General features: G+C 33.3%; 2 protein-coding genes across 6 annotated transcripts; one reads left to right on the top strand and one right to left on the bottom strand.

The window, feature by feature from the left end:
• Positions 1-125: 125 nt before the first annotated feature.
• LOC128188225 (coiled-coil domain-containing protein 7-like) lies at positions 126-5,926 on the bottom strand. 4 transcript variants are annotated; one of them, XM_052859147.1, is made up of 15 exons: positions 5,864-5,926; positions 5,473-5,538; positions 5,090-5,146; positions 4,851-4,977; positions 4,467-4,556; positions 3,675-3,862; positions 3,478-3,526; positions 3,233-3,332; positions 2,977-3,101; positions 2,161-2,628; positions 1,738-2,036; positions 1,462-1,641; positions 1,212-1,360; positions 693-828; positions 126-502 (listed from the first exon to the last, which is right to left on the bottom strand). In XM_052859147.1, exons 2-15 carry the CDS (start codon positions 5,534-5,536, stop codon positions 219-221), a joined length of 2,316 nt encoding a protein of 771 aa, XP_052715107.1. In that variant the 5' UTR covers positions 5,537-5,538; positions 5,864-5,926; the 3' UTR covers positions 126-218. The 4 variants fall into 4 exon arrangements, with proteins under 4 accessions (XP_052715107.1, XP_052715106.1, XP_052715108.1 ...); XM_052859146.1 differs by having other exon boundaries at positions 5,845-5,921; XM_052859148.1 differs by lacking the exon at positions 5,864-5,926 and adding an exon at positions 5,721-5,786.
• A 50-nt stretch (positions 5,927-5,976) lies between these two features.
• LOC128188226 (espin-like) lies at positions 5,977-19,648 on the top strand. Of its 2 annotated transcripts, none has more exons than XM_052859152.1 (10): positions 5,977-6,548; positions 6,777-6,960; positions 7,983-8,168; positions 11,593-11,715; positions 15,131-15,227; positions 16,068-16,632; positions 17,108-17,363; positions 17,802-17,969; positions 18,216-18,295; positions 18,548-19,648. In XM_052859152.1, the coding sequence occupies exons 1-10, from the start codon at positions 6,055-6,057 to the stop codon at positions 18,585-18,587; spliced, it is 2,193 nt and encodes a 730-aa protein (XP_052715112.1). In that variant the 5' UTR covers positions 5,977-6,054; the 3' UTR covers positions 18,588-19,648. The 2 variants fall into 2 exon arrangements, with proteins under 2 accessions (XP_052715112.1, XP_052715111.1); XM_052859151.1 differs by having other exon boundaries at positions 15,131-15,239.
• Positions 19,649-20,037: the final 389 nt, after the last annotated feature.

Raw genomic sequence — 20,037 nt, 5'->3', positions numbered from 1 at the left:
CAATAATAATAATTAATATGATTCCTTCTATGTGACTTCAAAATTTCATTTTTTTGCTACACTAATCCAACCATAAAAATTTCCCAATTTGTGGATGGTTTTTGTGTAAGATTGAAAGAGATAAAATTTGTTAACATTTATTAAACAGACAACAGAACAATTTTTTAAACAACAAAAAACAGATATTTAAATGTTAAGTTGACAACAAGAATAGAATGCTACTGGAACCCACCAAAAGAAAATGTAAAACTGCTTTCTTGGGACTCCATTTGAGTTGCACCTTTATCATTTTCAAACACTGACAAGAAATTTTCACATTTATTGTCTGAGGTAGAATTGCTTCCAAATTGGAAAGAATTTCCAAAGTTGAACCCACTCAAAGCTGCAGATTTTCCTAAGGGCTCTTCAAAGTTGAAAATACCTGGTCCACCTGAATCCTTAGTATTTGTGTTAAAACCAAATCCTGTCTCATTTAGATTAAACTCCCCAAATCCCTCTGAACCTACAAAACGAATTTATAAACACTAGTACAATTATTAATCATATGCTAGCTACTGTGTTAGATTAGAGAGATTGTTATACATGTATATCTTGTTTGATTTTTATTTTATTTTATATTTTTTTTTTGGGGGGGGGGGGGCAGTGAAATTCAATGTCCAAATTAACTCAGTATTCTAACTTATCCTGATTACCAGTTGACTGATTTGTCTCTCCACCATACATGTTAAAATCATTCATCCTGAATGAACTTGCATCTGCTTCCTGCATGTTCATGAATGACTGGGTTCCTAAACTGGTTATTGTTGGATTGGGGGATGTTGTAGTTGTCTGCAATGCAAAGCAATCATACAAGCATTTTGAGTTATATTGTTAAAGAAATAAATTTATACATGCAGGTTTTCATTGATAAACATCAAATGGGCCACAATATTTAGAGAACAGGGTTTAAAAAATTTGGGGATTGTCAACTTTTTAATTTTATCCAGAGGATGTTATTTTGTGGATTCTCTTGTATTGGTACATAAAATACACAAACTGATGAAAATTGTTCCTGTATTTCATATTTCATTGGCAATGATAATTTGAAAGTAATTCAAATGCTTCTACAGTATTTTAAAAAACAATCTAATTTACAATAAAAAAAGGAAGACATAGAGTACATGTAATATTGTAAGGATCCATGGCATAAACTAACTGAAATATCGTCTTACCACTGATTGTGATGTAAAGTTTGGCTTTGAAGTATAGAGACCAGGTGGAAGGCCTGGTGACTTGTGAAACAACTGGATTCTTTCCGAGTGCTTGGCCAGATCAAATGGACTCAACCCACCACTGCTTGCTACAGATCCTTGCAAAGAGTCTATGTGATAGGAACAGATCGTCTTGAATCAAACTTTTGCAACAGTATATGGGAGTGCAAGGTGATATGAAATGTACATTCAATAAGGTAAAATTACAAACCTGGTGTTGAACTGTCACTGCTAACTTCCATTGTAATTGTTGCAGCTTTTGGTGTCTTGGGTGTGTTCAGTGGATGGGGTGGTTCAATATCCTGCATTTCTATTTCCTGACTCTGACTGCCTTCAGTCATCATCCTGGATTTGGAGTTCTGAGTTGTTTGGGGGAATGGATTTCTTAGCTCTGAAAAGCACAAAAACATTCTTTAATACATGTACATGTACTCATGACAGCCATGCAAACTACTCTTTTGATGAAAAAAAAATGCAAAAATAATACCTTTGTCTGACCCAAGACCTTGCTGCCTGTCAGTGCCAGTACCCTCTTGTGTTGTCTCTTGAGTCATATGAGTGACTGGGCCTTGGTGGTTGTTTGATCCAGCAGCTGTTGTACCCTTCCTTAACTGATTACCAACAGAAGCTTGTAATAGTTCAGCTGTAGAAGTTCTTCCAAACACTCTTCTGGGGTGATCAGAGGTCTGGTTGGTGACTGAACTCACACTATTTTGTGATATCTTAGTTGTTGGATTGATTGATAACTTTGAAATGGATGGAATCTGAATCTGGTGTGTCTTCAAACTGAAATAAATGGATATCATTATTCTTTTTGAGTGGGAGTGTTAAGATAATATAATCATATTTACATTCTTTATACAACTGCTGGTATTTGAACCAGATTTCAAGGCATTATTTCATAATTTACCTGCTCTCTGTAGGAAGTTTTGGAGGTGGTTTCTGAACTGGAGATGCCACTTTAGCTCTCATCTCTTCTATGGAAGGTATACTTGTATATGATTTAGGCATCATTTGTGAGGGTCTTCTGTTTAGGTTTGACACTGCCTGGACAGTATTTATCAACATTTGCCGTTGTAATGAACCACTGGAGACTGCCTTTTCATGGTCACCTTGTTCATTGACTTTTGGTACCTGCTTGAGCTGGGCTTTGCTTTGATCTTTCTTAATCACACCCTTCTGAATTCTGCCATGCTGTTCTCCAGCACTGCTGCAAATCATGGACTCCCCCTGGCTTGATTGGCCCCGAGTGATAGTGGGTACAATGGAGAATGGAGGAGCTCTAGAATGATGAGATGAAGTGCCTTGAACAGACTTGGAACTGTCTGTCTCTTGCATTTGGACATCTGGCTCAGTATCTTCTCTCTGCCTAATAACACTGAAAACAAGTATATAGTTCCAGCTAGTTAGAGGTTTTTTAACATATATAGGTACAATATTAAAAGCTTTAAAATGTGTATAATAAGGTGTAGATAGTATTGTTGCATTCACATATCATTCTATTCTGTAGAACCTTCTTCAAAGGTTGTCAAATATATGGCATGTACTTTAAACATATTTAAGGTAGTTTTGAAAACAAAGGTAATTTTGCTATCGGTACTCAAATGTTTTAGATTAAATAACAAAAATAACTACAGTACCCTACACAGAGTTTTAATGTCAAATCAATTTACTTTTGGGTGTTTCATTTATTAGCAAAGTGAAGTAAGATGTTTTGCAAACACACCTTATGAGCATGGAGTCTTCACTTGATTCTGATTTGTCTTGCTGATTACTGTTAAAAACATCTTGCTGTTGGGTACTCTTTGTTGTGACTTCAGAGACAGTCTTTGGGTCAGATTTCTTTGAAGTCTATGAGAGACCAAAAATTACCAACAAAAAATTACTCATACAATACATTGACCAATAATGAAAATACTTTATTGACTTCTTCTGTATATTTTGTATAATGTTTACATGTAGGTGTCATGACAGTTAATTACCATTTGCATCTTCTGCAGTTCCTCTTCTTTTTTGGATATGTCAAAGGTGATTTCCCAACACTCTTTTCGTACACTGCAAGTCTCAAGTTTCTTACCAGCTCTTTTAGTTGTTAAGTATAAATATAAACTTTTGAAACTAAATTAGTAATGTGTTGCTTTTTGTGTAATCTAAGTACCTATTATGAAACACAGTGTGTTGTCACTGTACCACCATGTCCTGGTACAGTTTCATTGACCAAGGATACATCATAACTGCAAATGTGTTGAAGTTTCTCAATTCATTACAACTTGACTCTATCAAAAAAAATATATAATTTTATCATTTGACAATGACTGTTGTTCTAATCTTTGCAATATGACAAGACCAATGGTTCCACCGAGTTCAAATGGCAAAGCAAAGGAAAGACAGGGTGGAATACTATAATAGTGTTCAATCATTTACCACTAAAATTGGCTAGTTTTTCTTTAAGTTCCCCACACTCTTCTTCCTCTTCTTTCAATTTCTCCTCCAACTGTTTGTTCTCTGCTTGCAGGGATAGTAGAGTCTGAGCCAGTGGAAAGGACTTGTACTTTGTTTCATAATCTCTCCAGATGCTCTTGTAATGCTCTAGTATTTGTGATCTCTCTTTACTGGTAGAAATATTTTGAAATAACATTTTGTGATCACATCATACCATTAGGCCAACTAGTATACAAATTGTATGGAAAATATAGTATACAAATTGTACGGAAAAATATCAAACAGCCATTTCAACAAAACTATGAACTTTGGGTACCAGTGGTGTGTGTCAAACAGCAATATGATACTAGTATGCCTGAGGTGTGTTCAGCAGAGAGAGCGCTCTCGATTTGTGCTGCAGGTTTAGGTAATTTTGGTGAGCGCTTGCGAGCACTCTGTGCTCTGTTGAACACGCCTCAGGTCTGTCTACTTTGTTGTCAGTCATTCATTCACTGGCTAATGGAAATCACTGCCTTATAATATAAAATCCTTAAAGGATTCAAACTACTGTATATAGGGTTATTTTCATCCAGTGTTATTTTTGCCCTTCAACAATCACCCCATCTTAAAATTGCCCAGACACATATACATGTATAGACAGTCTTTCTAATTAACACAGTTATTTAACAATTGCTTTGAATTAGCCAAGTCTTAAATCCCCCCACTGACAATGAGAGCAAAAAGGACAGAAATACAGCAGGGGCGAATATTTCCCTGTATACAGTAGGTAATTACTTTTCCATCTCCCCCAATTCAATCTGTGCATCATTCTTGTTTTGTAGTGCCTCCTCATGCTCCTGCAGAACTACTGCTGTCTTCTTTAAGCTGAAGAATTCCAGTTTAAAGTGTTGCATTTTAAAGCAAGACTGACATAAATTTAAAAAATTGGCATATTTTGGACTATTTTTTTTTAATCATAACTATAATATTTCTTTTAATTGAGATTTATATTTATCCCTTTACATGTACATGTATTAGTAAATAAGAGGGAAATATAGAAAATATACATTTGCAACTAGATAACTTCATCAAAATCTAATAAAACTCAAAATGCAAGCTAGAATTTAGGTTGCAGAACCTGCCTATGTTGTCAATGAAATATTAATAAACAAATGTTACTTTTCAACATTCTCTCTGTTGATGGTGAATTGTTTGTGAGCTCGCTTTGTTTCTTCATCAAAATTTGAAATTTGTTCCTGCAATCTGGCAATAGTGTCCTTTTTATTGACTAACTCTTTTTCAAAGGCTGGTAATACAGAAATGTTGATATACAATATTGAAGCCTAATCAAGATAATGCATAAAACATTTATATTTATGAATCTAATATCTTTATTATAAATAAGATCACTATTATACCAGCAATTTGCTGATTCTCTGCTTCAATGAGTTTCACATACTGCTGGTTTTCAAATTCTGTAAAACAAAACATTTATAAGGCTCAATAAATACATTTGATCCAAAGGGTACCAAGTTCATATAAAGCAGCCATACTGTAAATTTAAGGAGGCTCGTTGGTCAACAAATTAACTAACAGATCTACAAAAACTTTCAAATATAATTTGTTAATCTATAAACTATTATTTATATTTATAGGGCCTAGTAAAGGAACAATCTACAAATTATACATTTTAAATTTGGGTATTTTCCTATCTTTTTATATAAAGTTAGGCCAAATGCTTCTCTATAAAAGGAGATCGAATACAGTCTAAAAAGAATTTTTTTTACCATAATGGACTTACCAAAACTTTGAATCAATTTATCCAATTCTGAAGCATTCCCCATAAGATGTAATGCATTTGCCATTTCTATAATAAAATCAACACATCCATTATGAACTGGTGATAAAATTGTTGAATTCAAATGTAGTTTGTATGCATACATATGATGAAATATTGTTTCTTTTGGTAATATGAACATAATAAAAAAACGCATTAGTTGTACAGCATGTGACATCCAAATTGTAACATAATACTTGTTTTATGTTTACCGCCGTTGACAACTTGCGTGTCGTCTGCTTCATGTTTTACTTACACCAGCACCACTCTTTTTCAAGAGAGAGAAAGGGAATTATTTCTTTTGTTATATAAAACAAAAATGAACGGTTTACAAACCAAATATATATGTTATCACCAAACTATCTTCCAAACATTTATGACGATGTCGATGTGTATCATGACGAACGGAGAAAGGGACGGGATCGGATGACGTACGTTTTTCGTTTTAAAAATAAAATTAGCAAAAATGTAAGTACTTCCGGTTGCAGACGACAAGTGCCCGTGAATTCATGAAAAAGAAATTTTGGACTTAATTTGTGATAGATAATGGTGACGAGTCAAATATTCACAGCAACGACTGATGGAAATCTTTCTTTTCTCTTGGGTTTAAAGCCAGAACAATTAACAGACAAAGTAGTAGACGAGAAAGGAGCGAATTGTTGCCATTATGCATCTAGGGCGGGTCGGGTGGATGTCATCGAGTATCTTGTCCAGTCAAGACAATTCAATCCTCATAAACGTTCCGAAGTTGGGTCTACTCCTGCACATGATGCCGCAGCTTCAGGAAAATTGTCCACTTTACAGTGGTTACTTAAACAGGCCAAACCTCCTCTATCCGAAGACGATCAGGATGGCACAGGGGCAACCATATTACATTTAGCAGCTAGATATGGACACGCTTCTGTTGTTGAATGGATTCTTGATAATACTCAGACGGATTTGACAGTGATAAAAGCAGCAAGTGGTGCTCTTCCACTTCACTTTGCTGCATCTGGGGGTAGCGTGGATACTGTTCAAATTCTATTAAAAGAATCTCCAAGGTGTGTTTTACTTCGTCTGTGAGTCATCAATGTTAAGAAATAGTAAAGAATGTAATTTGAGGCAATTAAGCATCCAAAATATTTCTATAGAACGTGATACACTACCAATTAAATGTCAACATATACACTGAAAGTTTATTTTAAAGAACTCATGAGATCAACCTTTTTTTAAAGAAAATATTTTTTAAAGTTTACATTATGTATTAATGTAATGTAAATGTTTTGTAGGTCTGTTAATATGCAGATGATGAATGGAGCAACACCAATATACATTGCTGCCCAGAGTGGTCAGTTAGAAGTCTTGAAACTACTTGTTCAAAAAGGAGGCACTGTTAAAATCAATTCATATGATGGCATGTCTTGTCTACATGCAGCTGCCCAGAGTGGCCATCTTGAATGTGTAAAATTTTTGGTAAGTGGTAGAATACCTTAAGAAAGTTTGACTTCACCATTCACATATTAATATCACTCTGACACACCTAAAAAGTACTTGCATGTACATTTCAACTGAAAGATTTTTTTGCATATATGCAGTATTGATGACTATATTTAATTCAATTTAAAAGACATGTGAGATTATTTAGCTCTCAAATTCATGAACCTTAGGCACAGGTTAAAATTTTATGGGAAATTTTCTCTTTGGAATATTTGTCAGAAACTCTTCTTTTTACTTACACTCTGAAGCTACTAGAATAATTTCAATAAAGCTATCACAAATTACACTAGGTTATGGATCACATCAATTGTTAAAGATGGTTAGAATATGTCTGCTTTTATAAGAAATTTCATAGAGGGTTTCAATGTAAAATTTGTCCACTTGAAATAAACTGAAACATGTTCAGTTGTAGTACATGTATTACCAGTACCTGGTATATTCTTTAAGATATTATTTTTTAGTAATTATTCTCCCTTGGGGAGAGTGTGTATAGTAAAAAATATCAATCATTAAGGACTTTGATTCAGTGGGAAAATGGAGATAATAAATCCCTGATGTGTGAAGCTCATTTACTTGAACCTTTGTTGCCATTCTTAAGTACTGTATACAAAAATCTCATTTTTCCTATTTATCTATTACAATTTCTTTACAATTTAGCTAAACATGAACGATATACATGTATCATGATGTAAATAGTGGTCTGAGAGTTGGGCTACTTTTCACACCCATCAATAGCAGTAACTACAACATGATTTTCATATATTTATATGATAGCATCCCATAAAGATGAAGGCTAATAAAAGTAAATTTCAACCATTGCATCACATTGAGACAAAATCATTCTTATTACTCATTACTAAACAATACATGTACATTAATTGACACTGACTTAAGTTTATACCACAGACAAATATTTTGAGTGTATAAGTAAATCAAACATACATGTAAATGAATACCTGTATAATGTTTAGTGCTCTAAATTTTTTTCCATTACTTAGGTATTGGACCAGAAATGCAATGTAAATGAGCGAGACTTTGACGGGGCTTCTCCTCTTCATTATGCAGCGAGCTTGGGCCATGTTGAGGTGGTGAGATGGCTGTTGACACAGGGAGGAGCCAAGGTCACACTGGATAACCTTGGAGGCAGCCCACTCCACAACGCAGCAGAAGTAGGACACCTCAAGGTACCTGTATTGTCTAGAACAAAGATTTATTTTAAAGTGTGTGAATAAGATAATTCATTTTTTAATAAATTTCATGTTCCGTGAAGTATTGAGAGCTATTACTGTTCAATAGTTCTTGATGTTTGTGCTTGTTGTTTTTCAAATTCTTTAGAAGTTTGTAACAACCTCTTACAGTTGTTAGACTCTTGGGTAGAAAAGTGCAAATTTGTAGGGAAATGTTGTCTGACTTTGTTTTCTGTGGTATCCAGGCATCTTAAAAATGGTAGAAATGAAAAACGTGTAACAGGTAATGTTGAAGATAAAGATAGTTCCTCACTCTGAATGGAACCATCTGTATCATTGATTTCTTATACCTGACAGTTATACCGGTACATGATCACACCCCTACAAAACTTGCCACAATTCCCCAGTTCATGACCTGTAAGGTGTGAAACATTGTTGAGTAATTAAATATAAATGTGAATATTAGCCAATACCACACAGTAAAGATATCTATATTTGATGAATTATAAAATAAGGAATATATGTGCATATACACATATACGCAATATATAGCTAGCCAAGGTACTGATTTGACGAGCCAAAGATGTGGGGTAATAATTAGAATATTGCCTTATTTATCAGTCAACAGACTTCTGGCCTGCAGGCCTATAATGCCACATATATGCAATACATGAACCACCAAATAGAAGTTATCGAAGTTTTAAAACCTGATGGTGACTTTGGGTTCATTGTCGTGTGAGATAACAACCTCACTATGAGCTAGCACCTGCTTCCTGACAGAGGATATGTGTCAACACCTTAGTCTATGTTGAAAGCAGAGGTAGAGATAGAGAGAGCAGGTAATATCTCTGATGATTAATATTGGTTGTTCCATGGTATTGGAAGAAAGGCAGATTTCTTTGAATACCTGTGTATGTTTAGGTAAGGTTTCATCATCGTTTATCTTTTTTCTGTTTTAATAACTGGTTTTCATCTTTTGAGTGGGTAGTGGTGAACAGTAGGGAATACGCCCTTAATAAACATTGTGTGGTCCGTTGTAGAAATCATTATCTTACCTGCTATGTTATTGCAATGAAGCTGCATTCTCTTCACCTGTGTTTTTCTTTGAAAGTACATTTCTTCACTTGCTTTGTATCATTGCAGTAAGTATGTCTGTAGGAAAAATTAGTCATGAAGTTTCAGGGTGGACTGATTTTTATGAAAACTGTGGGTTTTAGTATATTTTTTATATTTTCCTGAATGTTAGAATGTAGTACAGATTACTAATCTGAACTGTGATATCTAAAAACGATTGTAACTTTTTTAACCATTAAGTTTTCTTGTAAAGTGGGGAGTAGTGATCAGAGAAATATCAAGGTTCTTGTGTATCTTAAAATGTTTTATGCATTGACAACTTTAGAAAACAGTTTTGATTCAGATTATTTCTTTACTTTTAATCTTAATAAATGTGATGCATATATGTAGTATGCTGTATAAACCGTAAATATCGTTCAAGGTAGCTAAGTGATAGAACACTTTACAATTGATGCTGGGTTGCTTGGTTCTCGGCCTCAATTTTTACACCCCTGTAATATTGAGTGCAATTGACCATCACCTTAAAATCTTGTTAGGGGCAGAGAACTAAAATTGAGAGATTTTGGGGTGAAGAAAATTGATATTGGAAGAATGTATATACATGTTTCTTGCATAGAGTGCCATGTATATCAATCAGCCGGTTTACTATTAGTTTTGGTAGAGCATCAAATTAGTGATCAAGAGTTAAGGGCACATAGAATAAATTAGGGTATGCCAGTCTCTAGGCATTGTTAGAATCCTGCTGGACAGACATCAAACTAGGTACACTTTACCTCACAAGAAATAGATGACCCTATTGATTTTAGTTCAAAGTTCAAACTAGTTCAAACATTAATGAGTAGTCAATAGTAAATTATGTCTAACCATGACCTCCAGACCATTTTTGCTGGACAGGCAACAAGTCTGATACTTGAGTTGTCCTACAGGAATTAGACTTCCCCTTTTAAATTTGAGGTCATCAGACATAGCAAGTACAGTAAGTTTAGTGTTTTTAATTCATTATCTTTTTAAAAAAAAAAAACCTTTGCTTGACATACATGAATATTGAAATTTGGATTTAGGAGTTATCATGAGACTCATGTCATGTTAAGTATTATAAGGATGCAAAAGATTTTGTAGTAGTAACTGACTGGTGTAAGTGAAGTGACATAAATAAAGTGATCAAATTTTACCCAACCAGGTCATGATGGGTTTTTTTCAAATCACATAAATATTAATTTTATGTAGGACTAAAGGCAAAATACTCCTTCCACACAATGTAGTCATGTGTTAATCAGTTGTTCATATGTTGAAATTTTCTCTTAGCATTCACTGAGCACTACATCATAGATAAAAGGCATTCTCTGAATGAAATCTTTTAAACCATATCCATGTATGGTGCTAAGAATCTATAGCACCTGGGCAGCATTTGCATCAATATTAAAGTATTGATAGAAACTGACTATAATGTTATATATGTTAAGATCAAAATAAGAGATTTGCTAAATGAATCAGTTAGTCCTCCCAAGCTATTCAATAACACTACTCAGTGTCTTCAGCTGTTCTTGTTGATTCAGAAATACAATACATGTAGTATGTCTGTTCTCTAGACATCAATTTTGCATCCAGAAGTTAAAAATCAATGAAATGTTACAATCTACATTCAGGTATACACTTATAGTCATTATCTACCTGTATAGTAGACTGCCCGTTGCCATAGATTTTAATTGCTGTATAATGATGCCATTGTTGATTGCGCATTCTTGGTGACTGGACAAGAGGGAGGATGTTTGCTAATTATTAGAAATTTGGATATTTGTCACTGTCAAGACCTGAGTAATTATTGATGGTCTCCAAAATATCTTTGACATCTGTTACCACTCAAATAACGAGAGTTGTTGTGAAAAAAGGGTCCCTGGCATGGATTTTTCCCTGAATTATTCAGCTTGAAAGGTTTGCTTTAATCTTATAGATTTCATTAATCGAATTACATACAGTTTTTATGTCTGCAATGAAGACTTCATCGTACGTGTAGTGGATATCATCTATCAAGGTTTGAATAAAACTTTGTTTCCAAGGTTTTTTTCAGCGGATTTATTAAAACTTTTTCAAGGAATTTTAACAGAGTATATGGTTATATCTTCAATATGGAAGTATAAAGCTAGTTTTTTAAAAAAAATTCTTGCAATAAAATCATGGAATTTTGAAATCAAATTAGTGAGTTTGGAATATCAGATGTTAATTTTCTTCTTTGAAGTCACAAATGGAAAATTCTGGAGTTAATCTTTAGAAATTATGAACAATAGTGATTGAAGGAATGTGATTAGCTTGACGGTGAGTGAAGTGGACTGTGTGTGTTATTTTGCAGGTTGTGAGAGTCCTTCTGGAGAACCACTGTAGTCCTGACATCACAGACAACCAGGGACTCACTGCTGCAGAGCTCGCCGAGAAATGTTCTCATGATCAGTGTGCCAAAGAAATCAAAGCCAAAGTAAGTACAAACCACTCTAAGGTCTTGATATTATGGGGAAGTAGGTATATGAACAATTGGAGAGATCCTTGGGATTATCGGGAAGGAGGTGTTGACCGCTCCAGAGATCCCTAGGATTAGGGGGAAGTTAGTGTAATCTGATGATGTAGTTTTCTGTAAAACACCTATCTCAGTGACCAAATGTTTGGTTGTATTCCTGTTTAAAGATTCATGTTTAAAAGCTTGTTGTGATATTTTCCTCCATTACCATTTTGTTTGTATGTAAATGCTCCGGTCAACCTCCATTTATATCAACTGAAGGTCTGGAAAGCTTGGGTTTTTCTTACCAACAAGCGTGCCAGTCTTATTGTTTTTAGTATGCTGTATTGCAAACTTTCCTTATTAATTACAAAACACTGCATTAAAAATCAAACACAGAATATGTCAGCTTTCATTTAAGGAAAAAAAAATTTATTAATATTGGATTTGATTTGTTAAAGCTTGAGGCCTAGCTCTTTCGGTGCATTAATGTTCCTTGCCAGTTGACATGAAAATGTTGTAAACTTGTATATAGCATTAATTTTGATTTTTGAAGTATGGCGTTCACAATGTTATGCAATAAACCCATGTCCCAATTTGTGTGTTTTGCATGTCTGGAAAATTAGGCATGGCCGGTTGTGTTGCTGTTTTCTATATAGTGTTTATCCATTTTGTTATTGACAGATGAAGGAGCCTATAAGGTTTTACTAAGGTAACACCAGAACAATCATAACCAATCAAATCTATGCATGGAGCCCTGTGGAATCTTTTCTAAATTCCGCTGCAGTTAAACATTTATATTCCTGTTATGTTGAAAAGACTAGATCAGTGAATGTAAAGCAAAATGTTTATATTAAAGCTCTCATATTGATATTGTACTGACTGAGAAAGAAGCTTAAATTGATAAAATATTTGTGCATTCAGTTTGTTTATAATTTTTCTAGATTTTTTTTGTATCGTGATTTTTATTGCTCATTGCATGATATTTTTTTTTTATTAATTTCTACTAATTGAAACACTAGTAACTTTATTAATAAATACTATCATTATACAAAATGCAGATTTCTGAAATTGAAAACACTTGTAGGTATACCTTCTCTTTAATTTAATGTGTAAAAAGAATATATACTAATAAATACATACAATGTATATATTATATCCTTATCTCTTCTATATTTTAAACTTATATAAAATAAACCTTCACAATCATTATCTAATTGAAGTACCATATTTGACATAGAACATAGTGACCTTTCAAATATTATCAAAGGAAGGTCTGGATGTTATATGTAGAATTTGATCATTTTGATTTGTCATTTGATTTGATGTGCTTTGGCTAATTTAGCAAAAGATTTCTTAATGTATAAGATCTTTTCAAATAACTTACTAACTAACATATGTGTTTGGAAGCAAGTTAACACAACAAATTAAGCTTCAATAAGCATAGTTATATGTAACGGTATGCATTTTGATATTCTGGGATGACAAAAAATATTGCCAAAAAAGATTATTGCATCTTTAAAAATGAAAGAAATTACATATCTTATTAGGAAAAAAGATTCTCCAATGTATACATGTGAATCTTGCAAGAGGCAGCAGGGTCAGCAATTTAAGGCATTTGTTCTCTCTGCTCAGTTGATCAAAAAGTCATACTGGAAGCTTTCTGGCCCATGAAAGGGTTGTCGTTTTGAAGCAAAAATCAAACTAAAAAGTGTCAACATGCGTGTTGTACTCTCCATCTAATTGATCAAGTACCTGTCCAAGTAAGGTGGGTCAAGGTCACTCAATAACCAATCATTGCGTCGTTTAGGGTACTCATATAATAAAAGGGTACACATGCAGGTTACAGTACAATTTGATATTAAGATTATGTCAAGAACTAAACTCATTATGTGAAAGATAAATAATTTGAAATTTCAGAGAGCTAGTTTACACCTCCATATATACAAGTGAGCATTATTTGGTCTTGGGGCTTCTTGTGATGTGTATTTTACATGTATGTAAGATTAGTGGGGTTTGCACCGTGTTATAATTTATAATCAGATTTTAAAACTAATGAAAAAAAAAACAACATAAAAATACTAATATTTACTGACAAAAAGATGATTAATTTTATTAACCAATATTTATAAGTTTTAACTCTTTTTGCTTCAATGTCAAATAAATGATCACTAAAATATCAGCATGTACATACTAGGTCAAAAGGTAGGTTTATAACAGTTTTGATATTATTAGTCATATCTATGTTTCAGTTATGTTCAGTTCTTAAGTGTATGTTGTTCTAAACACTTACATGTACCTCAGTTTTACTTTAATTTTTGATGTTTATTCTACTGATGCTTTATATTTATAGGTTTCGATATTTAATTTAATTCATTGTGCAATATACGTTGTGATGTGTGAGAATTAAAGCATATATTTTATCTAATCAGGTGTCTATAGTTTTCTATGGAAAATACCTTGTTGAAAATATTGGTTGAAAATGAAGTCTCATACTGAGTTTATAAGTACCGGTACTGAGCAGGAGATTATATTGTCATGTTATAGCTATCTCCTGATCACACAATTTGAATAAAGTCAGAATGAATGCTTGTTTTTTAAAGCATTATGATGCATAATAAGAAATATTATTTTTTGTGGAAGACAACCATAGAAATAATACAGTCAGACATTTTAAATTAATAAATCTGTCAGTATTTTTATATACTAGATTTTAAAAGGATAAAATACGAAGTATTGCTTATAGTCACATTTTATACCTCAGTTATGCAATGAAGATAACTGAAAAAAGAATAAAAGTTTCAATGGAGAATCAAAATGAGAATCTTTAATAGCTTATTTGAAATATATTAAGGCATTATTGTTAATTATTCCCCCTGGTAGTCATAAATAATTAAAAGAACAGTCTTTGAAGATCAAAGTTGCAATGTAGCACACGCTCTTTACTTACATAGTATATACACATATATAAAGAAACCATTGGTTACTATATACATAAAACACTTGGCTAGCAAAGGTGACATATACATAATTATATAGATTTCAGTAATATAAGTGAATTATTGACTCAGAATTCTGCATAATTAATCCTTGCTCCCATTCGTGTCTGATTTAATTATTGCATGAATTACCTTTTTTTCTTGTTGATGCGTACCTAATGATTATATTAATAGATAGTACACACCTTTTTGTGGTAGTAATTGCGCATTATTGTATACACATGTAGATACATGTATAGTACGGTAGTATGTGTATGTGAGTAAAATGCAAATGAAAAAGTAAGTATGATATGGTTTGAAGTTTTCTTGCCATTTGTTTTAAAAATGTAGAAACACTTTTTTATATTTTAGTCAGTAGATGTGTATATGTATATATTTGAAAATTTCTGATTTTGTAGCAGGCAGGTAATGATGTAGAAGAAGACGACACACAGCAGACGTGGACCCGCCATTTACAGACGTCAACCTCCGACGATAGAAGCTTTGTTACACCAGGTAAACTACCAGGTATATCCAGCCATTCCTAGTCCAGCCTAATTGATCAACTCATTATTGTGTTTTGTGGCATTACCAACTTTTGTTGAGATTTGCTTTGTTAGAGAACTATTGACTTTGCTTCATTATATAGACAAATTATTAGATAGTAAAATTAGTAAATTGTTGTATAAATTAACTAGTACCCGACATTAACTTTTTTCTTGAATCTTAAACTTCTGTAGAATAGATATCTAGCTGTTATCCTTATAATGGGGAACTATTAAAATTTCTACATAATATACTAGATGAAATTGTATAGGTTTTATAGAATTTGTTTAGTGGAGAACTGGAAAAAATACTGGAAGACATACTTAAATGTTATATGTTCTAAAAGGTATTTTACAGAGTGGTTTTTACAGTTTATCTAGATGTTCCGTTCCATCAATAGTATTCTTCATCATGTTCCATAGGATTACCATTATTTCACTATAGGGACATCTTTATGTATTTTTTTTTCCAAATGTCTCTTCATGATTAGTATTGGAAGAAAAAATGGCTTTGAAGCAGTTTAGTCGGTTTTACACTTACAGTACACACCAAATAATTCAGATATGTTCAAATCTCCAGGAAGATTTGGTGAAATCTAAAGTTGGCAGTTCTGAAAGTCAACTGTTTTATATCAAGAGATTTGCATGGATTTTCTTAAGTCATGTTTGGCATTGTAGAAACTCAAATGATGTAGGTTGTAAGGAAGAATGGTGTACTTTATTAGAGATATAACTCATTGAATGCCATATGATACTGGTATATACATGTACTAGTATATATGAGATCTTATCCCTACACATATTTTAACAGATTGTGAGAGGACTTGCACACTTTCACAGGAAACGGGGGAGTGTGAACAGAGTGACCAAAGACAAACCAAAGCATTCGATTGGACAGACAATAGTACATTTAGAACTGAACAAATTGACAACACATCTCCACAGAAAACCAAACCATCACAGAGTGTGGGAAAATCTTCACAAAATCAACCTGTGAATAACTCCACAAAGTTCGCAGTTGAGGAAGAAATCCCTGTCAGGAGTGTCTTCAAGACAAGAACAGAGGTAACTCGGAACAAGTCCTTTGGGACCTCAGACTTCCTGCAGAGGTACAGCGGGGTGAGAGAGTTGCCTCCCTTGACTAAGAGACCGGTGGCCCCTGTCAATCCAGTGTCCCCCTACGATAACAGAACCAGGATGAGTGAGGCAGAGAAGGAAGAGGTGCAGCAGTTATCTCCCCATACATACAGAACCAGGAAGACGCTGTTACTGACAGAGCTAAATGACAAGGTCAGGAATTCCCAAGTCAATGGAGGGGGACCTCAGAGTGATGGACATGTCCATGAGGCTGTCAGCAGTAGGAGACCAGAATCCAGGTCAGAATCGGTATTCCAGATTTTCTCATCCTTACTCAACAGGGGTTTTTGGTCTAGTTTGCTCTCTGGAAATTGATTGGGAAACAGAGTTGGAAGTTGTGTATATGCTAGCTTTTACATGAATTGTTATGCAAATGATAACAAACTACTGAAAATTATTTCTATAGTACCAAAACTGTCATATTTCAGTTACCAGTACTGGAATTTGCATGTTATAAATATATCATGAATATTAAGCAAATCTATTGGGTCTTTTGCAAATTCAATTTTTTGCAATTTTATATTACATGTATTTTCATAGCACACAGAATCAGGCACATTTGCAGTTGTGAAAAAATTATTACAAAAAAGCAAAGGAAAATGGAAAAACAGAAAAAAATTCACAAGAATAGAGTGACTGACAATTGACAGCTAGCTCAATATTGCATATTCAATCAATAATGCTATTTCTTTATGCTTTGATTTTGATCTACAGAGATGTATCGCCCATGTCAAGATCCAGCCCCTCGTCTTCCGTCTATTCTGATTCCGCTAGAAGTAGTCCCACACCGCCCAGCACAGATCTGATTGCTGAGCTCAAGAAAGCTGCTGTTGCCCCAACTCTGAAGAAAACCAAGAAGCCGAGTGAGGAGGGGAAGATGAACTTTATTTACTCCTTTGGAGGACCAGTTAAAACTGGTGCTGTGAGCAATGGAGCAACCAACCATAACTCGAATGGAACAGCAGACAAGGTTAGAATTCAGTTTTTCCTCGTAAAATGTACGATACACAGACTTTATTTTGACTAAACTTGCAGGAGATACATGCAGTTTTCCTTATTAAGTACATACTTCATTTATTTTACCACAAAATTTTAACAATTAAGCTGAAATATTTGCTATAAACTGTATTAACATTGAAAATCATGGTTAAATTAAGTTAAAGTGTTTGTTGTTCATGGAAAATCATATATACTATGCATATACCGGTACTATGGAATCAGTTCTGTTATGAGTTTGATTAAAATACTTGCATTTTAATTGTATATATATTCACCTGTACTATCAAATTTTTATGAAACTTTTAATTACTTTACCAAAATTTGTAGCTGCTATGCTTTTTATACAAAAACACAAAATTCCAGTCTTCATATTGACCTTGACAACATTTGTTTTGAAATATTTCTACAGCTCAAAAAAGAAAAGCTCGTGCTGGAAGGTGATTTCGATCCCAAGAACTTTATGGACCAGATAGACGGTGTAGATAAGTCAGGTAACCCCGTACCTGACTGGAAGAAACAGATGCTGGCCAGAAACCTGGCGGAGAAAGCCTTCAAAGAATACGAAGAAAAACGGAAGGTCAGAAATAATCAACTTAAAATACTTTGTGATAAATGGCAAAACTTGCTCAACATGCATTTATACTGCAGAAGCAGAGATATGTGATCTAAAATGGTCCTATGAGGATTTATTATCTGCTTTTTAAAAAAAGTGTATAAACTACTTAATATATAAATGTCCATTGTCACTGTTCTTCATTTGTTGCTTGTAGTAACTGCTCAACTATAACATATTAACTCACCCAAAGATTTGTTTTTCTAAAAGCTGGAAGAAATAGAAGCTAGATTCAAGAACATGCCTCTGTGGAAGCGACAGTTAATAGAGCGAAAAGAAGCTGAAGCAAGGTACTAGTGGGTTTTTGTCAACTTCTTTTCTTTTCTTTTTTTCATTTTTGTGTTTATTTCTGGCTCATCTGTTTATTTCTGTCATTTTGAATACCAGCTTCCTACTTCAACATCAATTTCAACTATGTCAACTAATTTTTGTTCCATTGTCAATTTCTGTTCACCTTTTTCTCTACTAAATAACGCTTTTTTAAACAGATTCTAATTAAGGTAAAACTCTTAAAGATTAAATTTTAATATCCTTCTTTAAAGGGCCGCACAGGAGCAAGAACAAAAAAGGAGCGGGCATTGAAAGAAATATACCAACACCTCTTTATGAAAAATTAATCAGTGTAATGGAACTGACTTACAATATCTTCTGTCTCAAATTCATTGTCTCAGAAATCCCACAGGTTGTGTTATGTATGTAAACATGTATAAAACTATATTTTACAAATATTTTTATTGTACAATGTCTTGTGTTATTAGTTTATGAGAAGATATTTTACAAAAGTTTTTGCAATCTGTAAGGCTATTAAATTGTATTCACAATCAAATTTTTGCTTGTAATTTTTTTTTAATCAGTTGATTAAATTGAATGTTTATATAAAGCTATGGTAATTGGTCCTCAGCATAGTTATTGCACTTTGTCAACATATATTTTTGTTAAAAGTTAGGGTTGTGATGGGGAGCTGAATGTTATACAGTACTCTCCAAACTGTTATGCATATCCATGTTATTTATTTATTGTTGTTTCAAATGCAGTACTTAATGAATATGCACTTAATCAATCTCTGCCATGTGTTCAGTGATCCAGATATTATGTTTTACAGATCATTTTGCAATTACTACCATGAATATATTTTTGACAAGTAACTAGTAAGTAGAAATTTGTTGATTGCCAAAACCAGTACATAAATGTATTTTGTATATATTTAATTCCACAGATTCATTGTATTAAAATAATTTACAAACGTAATTGTTACCATTAAGAAATTTTCTTGTCCAGTCCTTTTCACAAACCAAAGCTTTGAACTTTCAAAGTCTCTCGAAAGATGAGAATGAATCAATTGAATATATTTTTAAAAGCTTCAGTGGTACACAATTTATGCTTAAACTTTTCTTCCTTTACTTCAAAAAGTAAATTACCTTGTACATGTACATGATATTGTATTTTGCTTCTAGGGCTTAGTTGTTACTCTTAATAATTTTACAATCAATAGGTGTGCAATCAATTCACATATACTAAATTTGTTGCACATGAATACAGACTACAGACAGCTAGTACACAGTGCTTACTATAGTGTACACCATTGTAATAAGCAATGTTGATTTGTTCTGGAATAAAATGTCACACAGTGACAAATGAATGTGTTCAGGTGTCTTTCTAAAACGTGGTCTAACAAAAAAGTTGTGATCAAGCAATTAAAGGCCTGCTGTATGCAAGAACAGGAGACCTTGAAATAATACAGTGCTTTTAAATGTGCTTCCTTTATGCAAGTGGCTTTATATTTAAATGCAGATTGAGGAATAGCTACTTAGTATGTACCGGGTAGTTTAACTGCTTTTTTGACAAATGCATACCAGCATACAAATTAAATATATGTACCTATAAAACAGAACATTGAAAACAAATTAAAATTTTAAGCACTTTACTTGAAATGTTTACAAAGCTGTAATTATACACATTTATTAACACAATCACATCACAAATAAATGTTAACATTGTGTACAAATGGAATAAAACTAACATTCTTCTGCAT

This window comes from Crassostrea angulata, chromosome 6, assembly GCF_025612915.1.
Source record: "Crassostrea angulata isolate pt1a10 chromosome 6, ASM2561291v2, whole genome shotgun sequence".
Lineage (NCBI taxonomy): Eukaryota > Metazoa > Mollusca > Bivalvia > Ostreida > Ostreidae > Magallana > Magallana angulata.
Note: the sequence above shows the minus strand (reverse complement) of the source record. Positions and strands in the feature narration are given on the sequence as shown.

Excerpts from the sequence above, each read along its gene's own strand:
- LOC128188225 (XM_052859147.1), bottom strand. The coding sequence starts at position 5,536 with ATGGCAAATGCATTACATCTTATGGGGAATGCTTCAGAATTGGATAAA. Across the intron at positions 5,147-5,472 it reads TAAATTGATTCAAAGTTTTG|AATTTGAAAACCAGCAGTAT; the intron begins GTAAGTCCATTA and ends TTTGTTTTACAG. Across the intron at positions 1,361-1,461 it reads CAGTGACAGTTCAACACCAG|ACTCTTTGCAAGGATCTGTA; the intron begins GTTTGTAATTTT and ends CCTATCACATAG.
- LOC128188226 (XM_052859151.1), top strand. The coding sequence starts at position 6,055 with ATGGTGACGAGTCAAATATTCACAGCAACGACTGATGGAAATCTTTCT. Across the intron at positions 8,169-11,592 it reads CAGAAGTAGGACACCTCAAG|GTTGTGAGAGTCCTTCTGGA; the intron begins GTACCTGTATTG and ends GTTATTTTGCAG. Across the intron at positions 17,970-18,215 it reads AATACGAAGAAAAACGGAAG|CTGGAAGAAATAGAAGCTAG; the intron begins GTCAGAAATAAT and ends TTTTTCTAAAAG.